The sequence below is a fragment of the Sphaerodactylus townsendi genome, linkage group LG04 (genome assembly GCF_021028975.2).
Source record: "Sphaerodactylus townsendi isolate TG3544 linkage group LG04, MPM_Stown_v2.3, whole genome shotgun sequence".
NCBI lineage: Eukaryota > Metazoa > Chordata > Lepidosauria > Squamata > Sphaerodactylidae > Sphaerodactylus > Sphaerodactylus townsendi.
Genome location: NC_059428.1, coordinates 154,314,462 through 154,335,905, shown reverse-complemented (window position 1 = coordinate 154,335,905; position 21,444 = coordinate 154,314,462). Strand labels below are relative to the sequence as shown.

The window sequence follows — 21,444 nt, the reverse complement described above, 5'->3', positions numbered from 1 at the left end:
GGATGAGATAGCCAGTTTTTCCCACAATCCTCACGCAAACTGAGCGGGCTCTTTGCTCCACAGGTCGTGTTGCTGAAATCAATTATGCTAATTGTGCGAATAAGCATCGTTAAAAACAACAAAGGACAGCGGAGTTGAGCCCCGTCGTGTGTGGCTTTCAGGAGCGCAGCTGTCACGGTTTGTTTTAGGTTCGGTTTATTGGCACAATCTGAGCAAACAGCCTGTCGATTTGCACAGCGATGGCGCTCTCCCGATGCCCTCCAGCCGTTTATCGAGGTGTTCCGATGCACACAGTGTAGCCGTGTAAGCAAACAGGAGCATGCAGTGTATATTTACCGAGGCGTACTGAGTACCGTGGGCTTCCGCAAACTGGGAGGATAACAGGTTTTGCTTCTCGGGATGCGTTTGGACGCATGCCTGGCGTAAGGTCAGCATGGCTGAGCTCCGCCGTCTTGCAGCCGAGGGCCCACCTGCAGCAGTAGATTCTGAGTTGACCTCTCATGTCCCCGTGGGAGAAGTGCCCGGAAGCAGAATGCAAGAGAATCGCCGACTCTGCCTCCCCACCGGCTATCGACCCTTGCAGTGGCTCCTTCTTGCTCTTTCTAGACCCGTCTAAGGTCAGATTGGGAATGCAGTCACGACTCCTTGCAGCTTCGGTTGTCTGAGAGGCCGGCGCCACAGTCCGTTACTGTTCTGAGGAACTTGGAGGTCTCCGAAATTGGAGAAACTCTTCGTTCTCATAACGTCAGGAATCTAGGTGCCAGTGTGGTGTAGTGGTTAAGAGCAGGTGGGTTCTAATCTGGAGAACCAGGATTGATTCTCCACTCCTCCACCTGAGTGGCAGAGGCTTATCTGGTGAACCAGATGTGTTTCTGCACTCCTACATTCCTGCTAGGTAACCTTGGGCTAGTCACAGTTCTCTGGGAATTCCTCTCAGCCCTTCCTACCTCTGTCGTGGGGAGAGGAAGGGAAAGGAGCTTGCAAGCCATCTTGAGTCTCCTTACAGGAGAGAAAGGTGGGGTAGAAATCCAAACCTCTTCTCTCTTCTTTTCTGAAAACTTATTTTCTTGGTTCCAGTTGGACAGGGAACGCCACACCAGCTCTGCATATGTGTTTGTTCCACTGGCTGGTCGCTGGTGTGGATGGAGCCCTTCTCCTGCCTCTTTCATTTTCCCCACCAAATATCTGAAAAGAACTGTGGGACGGTGCAATTCAGATGTGTGGAATTTAATGTTATGGCTCTTGCGGTTGTTGTTGTTATCAGCTGTAGTTGGAGACTCCCAAGGCAGTTTCCGATTAAAACCTGATCATTCCCAACTAGAATACAAACATTATGAGAGTAAAGAGTTTATCTGATTGCGGAGACTTCCAAGTTCCCCAGAAAGCCCAAATGGGACATGGATGCTTCTTCTTCCTGTCATTCGGGAACATTAAGTTCTGTCCGTTCTTGTTTTTCTTGGTGTGTTACCCTTGGGAACAGGGAGCCGAGGATGATGAACTGAAGACACAGAGATGTAAACGAACACACATGACATAAAACCAACACAAGACTAAATAATCCGAAAGCTAAGTTACATCAATAAATCAGTACACCGCCACAATTTCAGTTTCTAAACATTCTCCCGTGTGTTCGTTCAAATGACATGTGCACTTAGTTTCTGTAGGCGAGGAAGGAACGAAGAGATCGTGAGAGGAGTTTCCTGGGCTGTATCTGGGGTTGCCAACCTCCTGTTCAATTAGGGGGAAAAATGACTGCTTTGGAAGGCGGATTCTGTGGCATTATACCCACAAGTCCCGCCCCTTCCCAAACCCCACCCTTCTCCGCCTTCCAATTCTCCGGGCATTTCCCAATCTGTCGCTGGCAACCCTAGCTGTGCCCCTACAGAAAAGAAAACATCCTCAGGTGCACAAAGCATTTTGCATCCCCTCTGAAAGAAGATGCAGAACACACAGTTCTGTGCCCTCTTTGGAAAAGGCGTGCCAGCTGGCGTGGAGAAAAACCTCCCATCCCTCGAACGGAGGCTCAGCGTGCAGAAATGGCTGTTGAAACTTTTTGCAGCACGAGGGGGTAAGCAACAGCCCCTGATAACTAGCACCCAATTGATCTTTTATTAAAAGGGCGGGACATTTTTCTCCAGGCTGGTTGGCAACCCCATTTGTAACTTAGCATAAACAAACCTGTTTGATATGACAGGGAAAGGATGGTATTTGGTGCGGGTGAGTCTGTGGCCTGGAGTGTTCCTGGAGTCACAACTAATTTCTAGACTACTTAGATCAATTTCCCTGGAGGAAATTGGTGCTTTGGAGGGCTGACAATATAGCATCACATCCGCCGTGAGCTCCTTGTGTTTCTTTAGGTGATGTACAAGGCTTTTCCTCCGACCTCATTTATCTTGTACTCCTCCCGCGGCTGATTTCATTGCCTGGATCCAGTGACAAATGCTGCCCTCTCAGCAGTTAGAATGTTTGTGGATATTCTGTGGCATTTCTGCCCATACCCCTTTCCCAGCTGGAACACCCCCTCCTTTTTTTGTGGGTACCCTTACCTGTTATTTTTATACGACAGCGGGTATATCAAGGACCCTGTTGCATCCTCATGAGTTCGGATTCCTCATTTCCCCACACTGTAACTCTCACTGTTTTCTGGTGTCTGTCCCTACAAATCCCTTCCTCTGTTATTTCTGCATTTTGAGTGTGTCTTGTTGAAATTTTGTTAGCACAAGTTTAGCTAAATTTACCATTTTTTTCTGTGTCTGTCTTGCACAGCCAGGGCCTAGGAATTAAATCTCTCCGTTGTGCCGGATAGCGGTGAATCTGTCTTGATGCTAATGCATGTAACATGTAAATTCCTGCGCGTCAATGTCCATACGCTGTGTCATGCATCATAATGTGTCATTTCAACATCCTGAGGGTAACATGGTACAGCTAGTTTTGAATGGTTTATAGCAGATGGCAGGAGCATTTCCCAGGAGACTATGAGCAGTCGAAAGGGGAAAGAACAGGAAGAAAGAGAAATGCAGTCTGATTTCAGTCTTGTCTAATGTGTCCTTTTTGCAAGAAGCGAGACCTACAAAGCCCCCAGTTCATTCGCTCGCTCGCTCGCTCACTTGCTCACTCACTCATAATTGAAGCACTGTTCCCCATGATATTGTCTCAGCTCACATCTTGCCTGCGGGTAGGGTTGCCAATTCCAGGTTGGGAAATGCCTGGAGATTTTGGGGAGGGTGGAGTAGGGATCCCCCTGTAGAACGGAATCAGAACCGCAAGAGCCCCTCGCCTGCCCGGCGGTACTGTGTGCGCAAGCACTCCTGAAGATGCCTTGACTGTGTTTTGTTTCCAAACAGGAAAAGCCAGCAACAGTGTGCAGTGGGACGAGGACTCCGTAGAGTACATGGCGGCCAACCCTGTCAGGATTGCTTTTGTCTTGGTTGTTCATGGCAGAGCTTCTCGGCAGCTGCAGCGCATGTTTAAGGCTATTTACCATAAAGACCATTTTTATTACATTCATGTCGACAAGGTAATATATCGCTGGTTATAAATTGCCTGTCTCGGCATCTGTCTGTCTCCTCACCCTTGCTGCTTCCTCTCGCTCTTTCTTTTAACCTTTGCCACATCTGTGATGGTCTTGCTTATTTCCTGTCCCGATCATATATCACACGGAGGGGACCGTGGCTTAACGGTAGAGCACTTGCTTTGCATGCCAAAGGTCCTATATTCAACCCCCCGCACCTCTAGTTACAAGGTTGTGGTTGGCACTGGTGAGAAAGATCTCCATCTGGAGAGCTGCCACCAGCCTGCGTAGGCAGGGCTGACCCGGATAGTCCAGAGTTCTGACTCAGTACCAGGAATTTTTGCACGTTCAGATATCTCCTGTTGTCCAAGGATCCTTAGCTCAGTGTCAGAAGATACACTTCTGATCCAGGTATGGAAAAATTCAACCCCCTAGCCAAAGTGGTAGACGCTCAAGAAGACGCATCTGGAAGGCCCACGTACAGGCGACAGTGGGCAACGCTGGAATGAATAGACTTGACTGTCTGAGCACAAGGCCTAAGATGGAGGGTCTTAACTCAGTGGTAGAGCATCAATCCCTGGCATCACCAGGATCAGGGAGTAAGTGATGTAGAAGATGTCCACCTGGGACCCTGGAGAACATCTCCCAGACAGGCAGTATCAATCTTGAAAGATGAAGAGCCTGACTCAGGAGAAGCCAACTTCACGTGTCCATGTGTGACTTCATATATGTGTATGTTGAATCTTTCCATCTCTGCATATATGTACGTGTTGAACCTTTCCGCCTTCATCTGTCTGGTTAATGTGACCGCTGTCCTTGCTCATGCTTTTCTGTTGTACGTTCTGGTGGTGGTGGTGGTAACCAGTTAGCCGTTTAGAGACTCCGATGTACAAACTTAAAATGGCATCGCTGACTCCAGGGGAGATAAAAGTGTGTGAATGCTTTCAGGAAGAACTCTCAGTGGGGGGAGAGGGCTGTAGCTCAGGGGTAGATTATCTGCTTGGCGTGCACAAGGATACAGGTTCAATCCCCGGCCTCTACAGGTAAAAGAATCACAGAAAAGATGATGGGAAAACCTTCTGCCTGCGACCCTGGGGAGTTGTTACCAGTCTGAGTGGGCAATACTGACCAAGGGTCTGGTCCAGTGTAAGGTAGCTGCATGTGGCCATGTGTCCAGTTTGTTTGTCACAAAAGCAGGCCGGAATTAATGCACTCCCTCCCTTTGCGGCAACACTGAAACTGCCAACTTAGGACGTCTTAAATCAGCTCCGGTTTCTTGCAGTGTCGACATTGGGCGCTGCAGCAAACCACAGTTTGCCTCTTTCTTGCAAACTGCAATTAAGCCACAGTTCACATAAGTTACATGTTTACACAATATGTAAGCGATTTGTTGATACATTGTCAAGCAAGGAGAAATAAAAGAGCTGCATCAGTCACAGGAGATAAAAAATAAGGCCATGGCTGGTTATAGGTTAAAAAAAAATTTTTTATTTCTTCAAAGCTTATACCCCGCTCTCCCCGCAATCCTTGTTGGTCCCCATGGTGCTACTAGACTCAAACCTAGCTGTTCTCGGACACGGCTGCCCTTTGAAACAACTTATCTCATTACTTATATTCTGCCTTTCTGTCCCCAACCCCTTAAAGTCCTGCCGAGTCCCAGCCAACTTAGGGCAACCCGGTTGAGTTTTTAAGGCAAGAGACATACAGAGGCATTTTGCCATTTCCTGCCTGCGCATAGTAACCCTGGTATTCCTCAGTGGACTCCCATCCAAGTACCAACCACAGCTGACCCCGCTTAGCTTCTGACATGATGAGATTGGGCTAGTCTGGCGATCTTCGTACAAAAATTACATGATTTTATCGCTGACCACGTTATTACAGATACGTTTCCCATTCATTGATCAGTTCCAAGAGTCCATAAACGCTATCAACGGTTGATTGTATCACTAAGAAGAGAAGATTATGTTTGCTCCCTAGAAAACGCAGGGTTGTTTTTTGTCCTTAAATGTGAGACTGTGTGTGCACAGCCTGGGATTTCCAAGATGAAAGTTATATGGCCCTGTTTGGGGAACCTTGGCTCTGTAAAGGGCTATGCCAAGAGGCTGATGCCTGCTCTGTGTTTGCCCCTTTGCCCCGGATATTCTAAGCGCTCTGCTTTCCTAGCTGAGGAAGGAAGTGAAAGCTGGTAGCTAAGCTGCAAACTGTCATAGTGATTTTCTTTGCAAATGTCCATGTCCTGGGACCTCCCATTTAACTTACGATCAAGGGGGCGTATAGCAACGACCCCTAGATTGCTTTACTCTGCTGGACAAGGTGGTGTGGATAGGAGGGAGGCATTCCCTAAAATCAGCAGCTGTGCACATGGAGCTCCAAGGCACGCATTTCCCAAAAGCATCGACTGTCGTGATCTAATGACTCCAGAGCGTTCACAGGGGTTTTGACGCACACACATTGGAGCTTTTGACAGTTGCCTTGTAGACGTTGCCTCGAGTCAGAAAGGGACTTGATACATTTACCTGAATGGGGTTCCATCCAAGCCGACGTGAGCTTTTGTAAACGTCTGCAAATGCTCAGCGGTGGTCCGTTCCATCCCCCAAGCGTTCGTCTGCTTGCTGCAGATCCGTGTGCACGTGCAGGTTTTTTTTTGAGCCTGTGTGTCAAGTGGAAACGCCCCTGCCAAGTCCTTCCTCGACTCCTGAACGTGTCTTTTCTTTCCTTCCCCAAAGCGATCCAGTTACTTACACCGGCAAGTTCTCCAGTGTGCCAGCCAGTACCCGAACGTGAGAGTCACCTCTTGGCGCATGGCGACTATCTGGGGAGGAGCGAGCCTTCTGTCCACCTACCTGCAAAGCATGCGCGATTTAATGGAAATGAAGGATTGGCCGTGGGATTTCTTCATCAACCTCAGTGCGGCTGACTATCCAATCAGGTATCGCGACCAGCCCTTTTGAAGGGTTACTTTGCTGTAGCGCATTGGCTCAAGGGTCCACCTCGGCCGCGTCAGTGGGTTCCCGTTGAGTTACAACAGTTGACTGCAACTGGATTTCCCTGTGTAGAAAAAACCCAATCCATTTGCAAGCAATTGCTGTAGCTGAACAGCAGCACAGTATTCATTGACATATCTGTTGTCTGGCCTTCTGGTTCCAACAGCCAGTCACTTACTTCTGGGAATTTCACATCTTTCACTGTTCAAAGGACGAGATCACTTAGTGCAACCTCGGTTTATGGGTCTCACTGAACACCGGGCTCTGAGTTGGATCAGACCATGGTGAATTCATCCCATTGTTGCAAGGAGCCAAGGGTATGGGTAAGCCATAGTGCCACCAAGAAGTGAAGAATCATTCTTTCAAGGAATGGAGGGCAGTAGCGCTCCAATGCTTTGAAGTATGTCAGAAGGCTGTGATGGTACGCCTACCCAGCTGTCTTCATTTTAACCCGTATCTGCACGATCCTTTGCCCTCCAGCGTGGTGTCGTGGTGTAAGAGCAGGCGGATTCTAACCTGGAAAACTGGGTTTGATTCTCCACTCCTTCATTTGAGTGGCAGAGGCTTAACTGATGAACCGGATGTGTTTCCGCACTCCTACATTCCTGCTGGGTGACCTTGGGCTAGTCAGAGTTCTCTCCAAACTCTCTCAGCCCCACCTATCTCAGAAGATATTTGTTGTGGGGAGAGGAAGGGAAAGGAGCTTGTCAGCCGCCTTGAGTCTCCTTACAGGAGAGAAAGGTGGGGTATAAATCCAAACTCTTCTTCTTATGGAATCCTTCAGACTCCTGGGATTCAGCTAGCTATCCACCTGTGGGCCACACCGTTCACACTGAACCTCCAAGTTCCTTTCCTCTCTCAAACAACAGTAGCTTTAGATGCAGTGACGGATGCAGGGTCCAGAAAGCAGAGTTGCCAGCATTGCTTGCCTCTTGCACAAGCTCTCACTCAATTTGCAGAAAAAACTCACACGAAAGGGGGAACGGTCCCCAACCCTATGTCCCAGGGCATTCCTCAGGGTCTCTCCAACTCTTTGGAGCACATTTTCAGAGGGCAACAACAGTTTACAGGTTACAGGCTAATATTTCTGGGCCGGACTCCTGATTGGGTCAGCTCGCTTCATAGTCCACCTTCAATCACTTTGTGCCGTTGTCGTTACCAGAAGCAGCAAGTTGAACACCGGAGGTTTCCCCGGAGAGCCTCATTCAATATTACTGTCCATTCACCACATTCAGGTATTAAGGGTCTGAAAGGAAGAGCTACTGTCTGACAAGAGCTCGAGAGCTTTTGGAAATGGACTTTGAGTGAGCCGGTCGTAATCATAATGGGATGTTTACCTGGGCAGTGACATAAGGGAGCAATGGAAATGATCTTCAAGCAACGCGCACCCAGCCAGTGGAATATTTTTGTACTGCATGTGTGTCTGGCTGTGAATTCATTAATTTTAAATTTCGTTTACATTCTACCGGCTTCCGTCCTGGATCTTCAGACAGGGTACAGAGGGCTCCCATCCAGGCACAGACCGGACCTAGCCTTTGTTAGCATCAGCAAGGTCATTGCAACATGAAGTGTCTTCCAGCCATGCCTTAAAACAGTAGAGCATTGTGTTAGGTCTCGACCCTTGGATCAATAAACCGACTCTGGATCCGCTGATCAGTGGAGTTTATTGGAAGGTAATGAAGCACCTAGCTTCCAGGAAGCCAGTTCTGCCAAACTTGGCTTCAGTGTTTCCCTTTATGCAGAAATAATCCCCCCTCCCATTTCCCCAACGATTGCAAGAAAGAGTTACACCAGACCCTAGGCACCCCAAGGACAGCAACCGTTGGAGATAAAGCCACCTGGACTCTCATCCCCACAAAATAACAGAAACATCCCATTTCCCATGGGAGTGAAGAGTGTTGGGGACAAGCCCAGCTATCTACCAAGCGTGTGAAATCATTAGAACAAGATTGAGGAAGGAATGTTCCATTAACACAGGGGTAACATTTGGCAGGCAAAGTACATATATCTAAAAGCAGTGACGTTGACCGCAGTGCATCTCAATCACCTACCCTGTTTCCCCGAATATAAGACATCCCCTGAAAATAAGACATAGTAGAGGTTTTGCTGAAGTGTGAACTATAAGGCATCCCCCGAAAGTAAGACGTAGCAAAGTTTTTGTTTGGAAGCATGCCCGACGAACAGAACACAGAAAAATAAGACATCCCCTGAAAATAAGACATAGCGCATCTTGGGGAGCAAAAGTTAATATAAGACACTGTCTTATTTTCGGGGAAACACGGTAGATACAACCAGCATCTATTTTATAGCTGTGGTCTGGAGTCAGGAATGCATCTTAATCAACTAAGTGCCATTCCTGACAAATTGGCACCTTTTCTTGCCCCCATCAAGTGTTTTCAGGGAGTGGGTGGGCCAGGTAGGGCTTTGACCCCGCCAGGCTTCTGATTGGCTATTGCAGATTTGATTGGCTGAGAATTTCTTTTGATCGTTACCTTGGCAACATCTGCCATCACGGCACAAGGATCTGCGTTACTGGAGTTAAGCTGTGGCCTTCCTTTTGAGGCTGACTCCGCCTCCTGAGGCCACCATTTTGTGGCAGCCATTTTGTCACTGTGCCCACCATGCCGTGTCAGAATTCTAAACGTGCCAGCGTGCTCTGAAAGGTTCCCTGAAAGAGTGGCGAGGACTCAGTAGCCAGAATCATGACATCTGTATGCCTGGGACAGATTTCTCACATGCCAAGGGCTGGAAATGGCTAACAAAGAGTGCCTCTCTTCCCCCATGGCTCGCTAGTGTACTTTGCTGTGCCAGAAGGCTGAGTGTTGAGCACTAGAATGGATCTGACCGGCACAGTGACACGCTTGATGTCCTGCTAGTACTTAAGCCTGGAATAGCAGAGGACTGTTGCTTTCTTTGCACAGTCGGGTGCGAAATGCCTCATTGCACTGCTGCGCAGTTTGCCCCAGCGTCTTGTGAAGCGAGTCGCAGGTCACTGATATTATAACACAGACCTGGGATTCAGTGGCCTCTTCTTTGGTCTCGGGTTCTGCTCGTCCCAGCTGGCGATTCCCTCCTGCAGCATCCTGTTTTTGCTCCAGCTGGACTCTGGGATTGGCCCTACGGCTGGGAAACGGTCTGAAGGCGACATTGGGGTGGACCCAGTGGTGGGATTCAGCCAGTTCACACCACTTCGGCAGAACCGGTTGTTAAAATGGTGCTTGTAAACAATCGGTTGTTAAATTATTTGACTCCCACCACCGGGTGGGCCTTGGAGAGGCTAGGCACCCTCTCCTTTTGTTTGCTGGTTATCCTTTGCAAAACGTTTCCTGCCCCTCAGTAAACACAAGTTTAGGTGGATGAGGAGGAATGTCAGGTTCCATGAAAGCGTCCTGTGTCCATCCATATTACACACTGGATGTTCTCCTTTCTGTCGCCCAGCTGTTAAAAAGCACCCTCCCTCCCTCTTCTTCTTCTTTTTTGAGTATAAGGGTTAGGAGTGGTGGGACTCTGATGTTGCTACTGCTACTGTTTTATCATATTTATTGTTTTAATTGGAATTATTCGATTTTTTTACTTGTATTATGTTTGATTGGTGTGTGAACCGCCCTGAGCCCTTCGGGGGTAGGGCAGTCTATTAAATTGAATGAATGAATAAACAACAACAACAACAACAACAACAGTAATAATAATAATAATAATAATAATAATAATAATAATAATAATAATAATAATAATAATAATAATAATAATAATAATAATAATAATAATAATAATAATAATAATCGGCGCTGACAAAATCACCATATGTCAGCTGCAAAAGGCCACCCTACTCGGCTCTGCACGCATTATTCGTGGATACATCACACAGTCCTAGATGCTTGGGAAGTGTCCGATGTGTGATGTAATACAAAATCCAGCATATTGATCTTGTTTGCTGTGTATAACTGTTTTTGTAATAATAATAATAATAATAATAATAATAATAATAATAATAATAATAATAATCTGGAGAACCAGGTTCGATCCTCTACTCCTCCTCACAAAGCCTTCTGGATTACCTTGGGCCGGTCTACCGTTTCTTGTCTGGAAAACCCTTTGGGGTCACTGTAAGTCAGCTGTGACTTGAAGGCGCGCGCGCACACACACACACACACAACGCTTCCCTTCCTTTCACACAACCACATGGTAACGTCCATGACTGATCAGGGGCACAACATAACCTCTGTAGCGGGAGCATCTTTCCGGCACCTGGCCAGAGCTGCGGGTCTCTTGTGAAGAAGCAGAGAAATATATTTTGCTCAGCGGCTGTCGCCTACTTTGCGGAGCTGGGAGAGGCTTTCCCCGGTGTGCAGTTGAGTCCTGCAGATGTCCATGTGGCATGGGCTGGCTTCCAGCCAGAGTTTCCTTCGGAGCTGGGATAAGCTTGCTGAAGTGGGGACGGGACATCCTTGTTGTGGTAATCAAATGGGAGAAGTCAGAAGAAGTCATGCAGGTGGCAAACTGACAAAAGCTGTGCGTGCACAATGACAATAAATGCTTATGCTTATGCTTATGCTTAACTGGAATGACTGCTTGAGTTTCTTTGAAAAAAGCAACCTTGGCTTTTAAATGGCCTGGGCTCAGAAGGCAACTCCAAATAGCGAGGTCTTAGAAAAAAAATCACTTTTCATTTCTCACCCGGTGCAAAACTGCACCCTTCTCTGGGAGAGTCAGCATGGCGTAGTGCAGGGGTCTGCAACCTGTGGCTCTCCAGATGTTCATGGACTACAAATCCCATCAGCCCCTGCCAGCATGGCCAGTTGGCCATGGGATTTGTAGTCCATGAACATCTGGAGAGCCGCAGGTTGCAGACCCCTGGTGTAGTGGTTAACAGCAGGTGGACTCTAACCTGGAGAATCAGATTTGATTCCCCGCTCCTCCACACGAGCTTATCTAGTGAACCAGGTTTGTTTCCCCACTCCTACATTCCTGCTGGGTGACCTTGGGCAAGTCACTTTATGGGTTTCTCGTCTGGGCAAGGGTGGAAGTTCTTGCTTTGATGCTAAAAGAGGAGACATCACAAGGAGAAGGAAAGGAGGCAGGAGTGTCTTGCACAAAACTGCGCCCATGTACTGAGTGACTTTGAAAAGTCTAAACGTCGGAGGGAAAGTTTTAATGGAATGTTGTTTTCCATGCAGCATTATTAGTCGTACTGCGATTATAGAAAGGCCCTGGGCGTATTTACTAATACAGGCTCGGCGTTTGGGGTGTTTCTTTTCCCCCGTTAACCAAAGGCTTTTCGAGGTTTCTTGGGATATGATGGAAAAGCGTTCCGAATAAATGAGATTCTGCTTTGTCAGAATAATGAGACATGCAGGGTTTTTTTTATAAACTCCCAGCTTGGCGAAAACCAATATCTCTAATTAGATGAAGGAACCCTCGGCAGAGGATTTGCCTCAGTGGCTGCGCCCACAACAAAGTTGGCTTTTTTGTAGAGTATTTACATATCAAACACCACTGGCAGCATTTTGGCACGTGTCCAGAGTCAGAAGATAGTTTTAATCGCATTGATTCCCTTATCCTTGCCGGAATTCTCTCCTGGCTTCTGTGGGTTTTCACTTAAGCTTTTATATTTATGTATTTAATATATTTTTTCCATTTTAAATTGACCATCTTAAGGAGCAAAGAGCTTAGAAAACCGGTCTTTGGATTTCGTCCATTTCCTTCGGGGGCTGGCTTGGAGGAGCTAAAGAATGAGGACCTTTCCCTCCCAGCCTTTATGCCGCTTGATTGGCTGCGTCGTGAGGCTACAGTGGGCTTTGCAACGCACAGGGAATTCCCCAGGATCAGGGCCTGTTGCAATGACTTTGGTATTAGAGAAAGCTGTGTACCATCTGTGCTGTTCAAGGAGGTGCGTTGAGAAATGGATTCTGCTGTCCTGACTGGTGTTCTCCCGCCCTGTGAGAGCAGCTACGATTGAAAACATAACGGAGCCGTCGTCGTTCACAGCCATTTGACCTTGACCAACAAGGTGTTGGAACGTGGCTAGGTCATAAATAGGGGCCCATTCCAGATTATACATCCGCACATAAATCCCCCTGATTCGCACAGTTACCCTGCTATGAACAGGAGCAATGTGTGTTTTTCAGTGTATTGCTTTGGTCTGTGCAAACTGACTACTGGCTTTGGGGGTGGGGGTTCCGCCATGCATACCAAAGCAGCGCATATATGCAAAATTTGACGATTGCTCTTGTTTAGACATGATGATTGAAGAAGAAGAATAGAAGTTTAGATGTACACCTCGCCTTTAAGGAGACTCAAGACATCTTACAAACTGCTTTCCCTTCCTCTCCCCACAACAGACGTCTTGTGAGGTCGAGAGAGTTCTGAGAGAACTGTGACTAGCCCAAAGTCACCCAGCAGGAATGTAGGAGTGAGAAACAAATCTGGTTCACCAGATAAGAATCTACCACTCAGGTGGAAGAGTGGGGAATCATACCCGGTTCTCCAGATTTGAGTGTACCTGCTCTTAATTACTACACCACTCGGGCTACACACATATGCTTCAAGACAACCATGGCAGCATGCATTCCTGATGTTCACAGTCACTGGATTCCCAATTTGTGTGAAATCTGGAATTCAGCAGTCCTCTTAAAAAAAAAGATAAAGAAAATAATTGTTGCACTTCTTGGTTCGCTAGGATTGACATCTCTTCTCGCTGAAAATTTGAGCAATGAAAAAACAATACCTGCCGACTTCTTTATGCTCTCAAAGATAATCTTGGCATGCCGGTGCTTGCCTAGAAACCCGCCCTAAGATGTCAGCCATTGAGGCCTTTTCATGTGGAAGTATTGCTAAGTAAATTCCCTAAATGTCTATTCACCCCCACCCCTCCTGAGATGGCGGCGCCGTGAAGCAGCAAATGTGAAAATCGGCAAAGGGGGCTACGGAGAGCCCTGTTTTTTCCGAGGATGCCAAATTGAGATGCAGATTTTGACCCTGGAGACATCAGCGCTCACATGAGTGAGCTTCAAAGGGAAATCTCAAGCGCTTGCGATCCGGCCATTTAGGTTGATTGATGGACAGCTGCTCCAATTGGCCGAGACTTGGTCAATGGTTAACTTGTTCTTTATTCATCGGGGCAATAATGAACTGTTACTTCGGGTGGTGGGAGAGTTTGTAAAGGCGAGCCGCTTAGAACGGGCTCCCTGTTTTGATGGAGTCTTGTGTTTGCGGCTCCTTGCAAAACTGTGAGAGTGAATTGTTTTCTTTCTCACCGAGCCGCTTGCTTGAAAAGGGTCGGGGCAGCTTATGAAAATGCAGCACTTTTGTCAGCTGTCAACAGATGAGAGCCAGCGTGGGGTAGTGGTGAAGGTGTCCGACTAAGATCTGGGAACCCGGTGGTTCGAATCCCCGCTCTGCCGTGGGGAATTTGCAGGATGGCCTTGGGCCAGGTGCACCCTCTCAAGCCCTGGTTGGTATTTAAATGGGAGTCTTCTGGAGCATTGGAAGAAGAGAGTTTGGATTTATATCCCCCCTTTCTCTCCTGCAGGAGACTCAAAGGGGCTCACAAGCTCCTTGCCCTTCCTCCCTCACAACAAACACCCTGTGAGGTGGGTGGGGCTGAGAGAGCTCCGAGAAGCTGTGACTAGCCCAAGGTCACCCAGCTGGCGTGTGTGGGAGTGTACAGGCTAATCTGAATTCCCCAGATAAGCCTCCACAGCTCAGGCGGCAGAGCTGGGAATCTAACCCGGTTCCTCCAGATTAGATACACGAGCTCTTAACCTCCTACACCACTGAGCTCCCAAAGGCACCTGGTGGGCCACTGCGAGTAGCAGAATGCTGGACTAGATGGACTCTGGTCTGATCCAGCAGGCTAGTTCTTATGTTCACTGCTGCTCCTCATGACAGAGGTCATGAGAGGTGAGTGGGGGGCAGGAAGTGGCAAACCACCTCTGAACGTCTCTTGCCTTGAAAACGCTTCAGCGTCACCGTAAGTCAGCGGTGATTTGATGGCAAACACACACACACAGAAGGCCTTGGAAGTGAATGACCCTTGCAGGACTGACTCGAGGAACAGGAAGGAGGGCTGGACAAATACGCCCCTCCACCCCCACTAAGTGTACCAAGGCCACCTCGCCCATTCTGTCTTCACAGCCTCTTCCACATATACATCCTGGCTCTCCGCCTGTGCAGGGAGGTTGTTGCTAAATGTAACCAGTTTCTGCCATAGTCCTTCCAAGCATCTCACCAGAAACGAGAGCTTGCTCCCAGAGGTCTCTGAGATGTCGCACGACCCTCCAGGGCAATATCCCACTTCCTCTGAGAAGGGATGACTGAGAACAAATTTCTGCCCAATCACCAAAATATATTCAGTAAGAAATTTCAGTATTCCTGAGGTGATTCTTTCATCTGTTGGCCGTCAAATGAACGGCTGTTTGCAAATTTCAACTCATACTTCTGGCTTTACCTGCCAGGTATCTTTGGCTGATTTTGCCTTCTGGCGATTTTTCTTTTCTTTTGCAGGACCAACGAGCAGCTTGTCGCCTTCTTGTCCAGATACCGTGATATGAACTTCTTGAAGTCACACGGAAGGGACAACGCCAGGTAACGATCCTTTTCCCCAGAGTTTTTTGTGTTAAGTAAAAATGTTGCAAGACTGTTTTCCTCTCCTCTGTGGTGTTTGCGTGATCCACTTCATGGTCAGTCAAACTGAGGCATACACATTAGCTTCTGTAAGTGTTAGAAACCTGGTTGCCATCTCTGGTTTGTTGTTATCCAGCCATTGCTCAGGTGCTCAGGCTAGCATGCATGGTTCTTCCTTCCCCTGTTTCCGGGGTCTCCAACAGGGTGCCCACGACCACCACAGCACTCACTGGCATCTTTTGTTCTGCCCACCAAATAGGCAGGGGTCAATCAGGGCTTATGCTGGGTCTTCTGATTAACTGTGGAGATTTGATTGGCTGTGCAGGTTTTAAAACGTTGCTTTGACAGCAGCTGCCAGCACAGCACAATGGTTGACGCCGTGTTACTGAAGTCAAGCTGTGGCAATTATCTTGTGGCTGGCTCCACCTCTTGGGGCAGCCATTTTGTGGCAGCCATTTTGTTATTGCGCCTATCCTCTCTAGCCGTTGTGGAAGATTTTAGCACTGGGCCCCTTTCTTCCCCCTGTCCTTTCTTCCACCTGTTCCTTCCACCTTTCTTCCACCTGTTCTGTCACCTTTAATTCCAGTTTTAGTTTCAGATAAGATTCAAAGATATGGGAAATGATCACACGCATTTCTTACCTCAGTGAATCAAATTGTGAACTTTTGTATAATTGGGGACGTTTTCAGAAAGGTGCAGGATTGAACATTCTGTTAGCTATATTATAATACGTGCTTACTAGCTTGAAGAGGCAGTTGCAATACTTGTTTGATAAGATCTCCCCAAAGAGCCCATGCCACTGAAAAGTAAACCCCATGGCAATTCAGCGCCAGGTTTTTATTCTTCTTTCGCTTCCTTTCCAAAAGCTCCGACTGGTCTTGCGCCGGCGGCAACGGCAGATGGTCATTTTCTAACTCATTTCTTTTGTGCCGTAGAAATTGCTAGTTTTTACCACTCTGTCCCCAGACGGACACCTGAAATCATGCCTCTGCTCCCAAAACCCTATTATTTTGCAGGCCTGAGGATAAGAGGCAACGGAGAAAAATTGGTCCGTGCTCCGTGTCTAGGGGTCACCCAAAAAGCTAGCGCATATGCCTCTGAAAACATGTTTTGCTAAGACAGTTTCCCCATGAAGGGTGGCGCATCAGGTTTCTGCTCTGCAAACCGCCGTCTTTCTAAGCATAGCCATGCTGCTCTCTCCAGTGCTCCTTTTTCATAAAATTTCCCATCACATTTTAAAGTCAAGCTATTGGAGATGCATGATCCTATTTCTCCACTTCTGCTATTCGCATCCATGGGCAGCAGGGTTAGATCGGGACTGTGAGGCAGGGTGGGGAGTTCGGATATTCTCCCTTGCCAGATATTCTGTTTTCAACATATAAATCGTAGAATCGTAGAGTTGGAAGAGACCGCAAGAACCATCGAGACCATCAAGTCCAACCCCCTGCCATGCAGGAACACACAGTCAAAGTGCTCCCGACATACGTTCATCCAGCCTCTGTTTGAAAGCCTCCAAAGAAGGAGACTCCCCCACTCTCTGAGGCAGCGAATTCCATGGTCGAACAGCCCTGACCGTCAGAAAGTTCTTCCTAATGTTTAGGTGGGATCTCTTTTCCTGCACCTTGAATCCATTACTCCATGTCCTAGTCTCTGAGGTAGCAGAAAACATGCTTTCTCCCTCTTAGACATGGCAATCCTTCAAATATTTGAACATGGCTATCATGTCCCCCCATTCACCTTTGCCTCTCCAGACTAAACATCCCCAAACAAACTTCGTAGGGCATGGATTCCAGACCTTAAATTTCTCCTGTCCTACACCAGCAGGGAGCATGTGTTTTTAAATTAGCCATGGCTCAGAACCCTGAAGTCTGACCTGATCCACAAGCAAGCTGTGGTTTAGAGCTGTTCTCCTCTTGAGGTCTATTCAGTGGTGGGATCCAAAAATTTTAGTAACAGGTTCCCATGGTGGTGGGATTCAAACTGTGGCGTAGCGCCAATGGGGCTGGGCGGGGCACGACGGCGGGCGTGGTCGGGCAATCCGGGGGCGGGGCATTCCTGGGCGGGGCTGTGGCAAGGACGCAGCCACTGCGCCGGTCCTTGGACGGGAAACGAATGCACCTGCCTTGAGCGCCAGGGTTGCCACGACTGCGCCGGTGCACCTCCTCCCTGGAGCACTGCTTCAAGTTCTGCGCTGGGCTACTGCTGAGAGAAGGGGTGTAACTAAGGCAAAAAAATCGCGATGGTAAAATCACCAATTAGTAACCCCCTCTCGGCACACACAAATAATTAGTAGCCTACTCTCGGGAACCTGTGAGAACCTGCTGGATCCCACCTCTGGGTCTATTTCAGTTTCATGTCCGTTCCATTTCCATGGCACAGCAGCCTCTGGAGATGGATAAATGGTCATAATACCTACCCTGTGGCCTATCAGTCGAGATTTTGTACCAAACTGTGGTTCGCACACGCCTGTGTAAAAATTCCACAAATTTTGAAGCCACGGTGAAAGAAGAGTGTGAAAATACCAGGAAAACCTGAAATATATGCAGTGCTTGATTTTTAAACTTATTTTACTAAGTTTACTAAATTTGTTAAGTTTTAGTAAAATCCTAAAAAGAATCCTAAACTTATTTTACTGCTTTAACAACATAAAATATTTAATTTATGACTTAACACGTGAAGTGCAAAATTAAGTGCCTTTATTTTCTACAAGCAATATTGCAAATATATCCAATGAGAGAGAGAGATGTAGAGATCTAATGTGTAGAAGGTGAAAAGGTGAAAATAGAAAACAAAATTATGTATCAAGCAAAGTATACTATTGTTTGGGTACCACCATCTCATGCAGGTAAAATAGGACTGGGAGCCCATTTCAGTGACAAGCTGTATTTTATTACAGTGAAAATACTGACCTTTTCAACAGAGTGGAATAATCATACACAATACAGTATATTAACTAAGAATGAAATTCAGACACATTTGTGCAGTAGTTTCAGAAATGTATTTATTGTTTACCTCTGTAGTGCGCACAGGAATGATCATTATGTCGTGACGTAAATGGTGCCTACGCGTTCTACTTAAGTAGTGTCTTGTCTTTAAAAATATCATTTAAAAAAACACTTCTGAGAAAGAAACTCATTATTCTGAAGTTTTCTGGGAGTTTTCCAAGCTTTTATTTCTCTACACAAACCACGGTTTGCAACCTCATTTTGCAAACCGCGCTTTCTTGTTTGCAATATATTTACGTAGATTGGCTTGCAGTATATTTATATATTGATGATTCCTGCTTTTCTCTTAAATCAGGACCCAGAGCAGGTTACCACATCATTATCCTAACTTCTGTTTTATTCTCACAACAGCAACCTTGTGAGGTAGGTTAGGCTGAGAGAGAGTGACCGAAGTCACCCAGCAAGTTTCCATGGCTGAGTTGGGATCCTAACTGGAGCTCCCAGATCCTACTCATACAACTACCCCCATACATCAGTGGTGGCGAACCTATGGCACAGGTGCCAAAGGTGGCACTCAGAGCCCTCTCTGTGGGCACGCACAAACAGAATTTCACACACACACACACACACACACACACATCTAGGCTGGCCTGGGCCGCTGAGCTCGATTATTAGCATTAAACCTTAGACCTAATTTTGGTGAAGCAGTGTAGGTAACCCTGTTAAGCACTGTTAAACCCCACTGATTTTCATGCGAAGAACTAAAGCGCGATCCTTTACCTGGGAGTAAGCTCAGTTGCTGGCAATGGGGCTTGCTTCTGAGTAAACCCTCCTAGGGTCGTGATTCACCCGTTGGAAGAGTTTCATGGGTGCTTCAAAGCAAAGCCACCGACTACCACCAAGCTTACTCCCGAGTAACGCACACCTCGGAGCCAACTGTTTTTTCTAAACTTAAACCTCAGTTTTCAGGTTAAATTGCCGGCACTTTGAGATTAATAAATGGGTTTTGGGTTGCAATTTGGGCACTCGGTCTCAAAAAGGTTCGCCATCACTGCCATACATAGTTAAAGCATATTCTTTAGCCCTGGTTTAACATTCTGTCTGAAATCAGCCATTATCCACTGCAATAAATGTGCTAAAGTGCATCGACACAGAAAACTGTTTAGAGAGCAGATTTTTATGCATTTGAACTGTGAGAGCCAGCACGGTGAAGAGTAGGCGGACTCTGCTCTGGAGAGTTGGGTTCGAGTCCCCCCTCCTCCACATGAGCGGCGGACTCTTATCTGGTGAACTGGGTTTGTTTCCCCAGTTCTGGAGGTTAGAGTCAGTCCTTCTGTTCGTTTCCCTTGTCACCTACTCATCGTCCCGCTAGTGAGTAAATAAAAACAAGAGAACGGATTATGACCCTTGTGCTCAACGCTGGGTTTAAGAGGCTACGCTCAGCTGGGAACAGAGCGATTCAGATGAATTAAATACGCTAATCTGGTTATTAATTTAATAATAAAGGGTGCTAATGCTGCAGTTGGCCTGGCTCCCGAGGAGTATAAATAATAGTTCGTGTTCTTTTTGTGGAGATTGCACCTTCCAAATAACATAAACAATTAATTACATCTCGGCCTGTGTTGTGAGTGATGGATGCTTTTATTCTCTCTATGTATTTGAAAGCAATTATTGTCAGCTGTTGGCATTTTCTGAAAATATTGTTACCCTGCTTTTCTTTCCCCTTGCAAATTCAGAGTGGTTTACAGCACATATTGTCTGCAGAATAAAAACCACCCTAATAATCAGCGTTTAAAAATTGCCTTCCATTCCAGAGACTAAAACCACTACGTGCAACAGTAAAGCTGCCATTTTTGGCTACGATAAGCAGAGCCCAGGGGAATAGCGAAAGATTTTCTGAAAATGGAAGGTTTCCATCTGCTTCAGAAATGCCGCCAAGGAGTTATACAACTGAGTTCCCCCTGAGAGGAAGTTGGACAAAACTGTGGCCTTTGACACCTTCTCTACATACATCAACAGTTTGTACTTGCGTCATCAAGTCCTTGTGGCCTGTTGACCATGTTAGCGTTGAGAGTTTTGTGCTACGTGCTTAATTCCAAGTCACATGCGCACCCAATCTGGATTTTAGGTGCACCCTCTCCACATGTGGACTAGATGGCCGTTATAAGTTATAACCCCTTTCAACTCTAAGATCCCGTGATTCTTTGATCCTGCTGTTTAACTTAATATACGAATAGTGACTCTGACAGTTATGCTAGAACAGAAATGTCTTTAAGGTGCCACAAGATTTGTTGATCAGGGCTGCTGGTCCAGCTGTAGCAACGAGCAGGAGCTTTTATGAGGCGGGGACAGGTGATGGGCATCTCTCTGATGCCACGATGTGACTTTGAACGCCGTCCCAGAAGTGATGTCATCTTTTCAGGATGGCGTTCTAGGATTCCCCTGCCTGAGTTCTGGTGGAATCCTAGACCATCACCTCAGTGCGATGACATCACTTCCAGCTTTTGTGCCAGAAGTTACATCATGATATTAGTGTTGCTGCGTCCCCGCAAATACCATCAGCAGCAGGAAAAGAGGCTGCTAGGAAATCTGTCAAACAAAGAAATCTGCCAACCATGCTTTGTTGAACATTGTTGAGATGAGTAATGGGACATGTATAACATTTTTTTTACCAGAAAAGGGATTTTAAGAGTTTGAAGAAGAAGAAGAAGAAGAAGAAGAAGAAGAAGAAGAAGAAGAAGAAGAAGAAGAAGAAGAAGAAGAAGAAGAAGAAGAAGAAGAAGAAGAGAGAGAGAGAAGGAGAGAAGGAAGGAGAGAAGAAGAAGAAGAAGAAGAGAGAAGAGAGAAGAAGAAGAAGAGGGGTTTGGATTATATATCCCCCTTTCTCTCCTGCAGGAGACCTTCCAAGCAAGCCATTTATCTTTTTTGCCCTTCCCCCCCTCACAACAAACACCCTGTGAGGTGGGTGGGGCTGAGAGAGCTCCGAGAAGCTGTGACTAGCCCAAGGTCACCCAGCTGGCGTGTGTGGGAGTGCACAGGCTAATCTGAATTCCCCAGATAAGCCTCCACAGCTCAGGCGGCAGAGCGGAAAATCAAACCCGGTTCTTCCAGATTAGATACATGAGCTCTTAACCTCCTACGCCACTACTTAAAACATTATATTTGTCTTTGTCTTCATATTTCTTCCCTGTTTAATGTGTTCTGTGATGCTGTTTTCCTTTGGTTAACCTTTTTGCCAACCATATTGTCAAGAATCCAAATGAAATGTTGCCACTAAAGCTGTGCATAAACAGTGGTATTTAAATAGCATTTTTATGTCAAAATGACATGCCAAAAAGAAACAGAGGAAATTGTTAAAAAAACAAAAACAAATGGAAAC

The 21,444-nt window shown here is 46.8% G+C and overlaps 1 protein-coding gene across 2 annotated transcripts in view; it reads left to right on the top strand.

Annotated features, from left to right (window-relative positions):
• The window catches only part of XYLT1 (xylosyltransferase 1), a 170,880-nt gene that overhangs the window by 115,980 nt on the left and 33,456 nt on the right, over nucleotides 1-21,444 (top strand). For both annotated transcript variants that reach the window (XM_048493210.1, XM_048493209.1), the window contains exons 4-6: nucleotides 3,345-3,517; nucleotides 6,238-6,440; nucleotides 15,001-15,081. In XM_048493210.1, coding sequence (XP_048349167.1) covers nucleotides 3,345-3,517; nucleotides 6,238-6,440; nucleotides 15,001-15,081 — 457 coding nt within the window. The remainder of the gene's footprint in view (nucleotides 1-3,344; nucleotides 3,518-6,237; nucleotides 6,441-15,000; nucleotides 15,082-21,444) is intronic.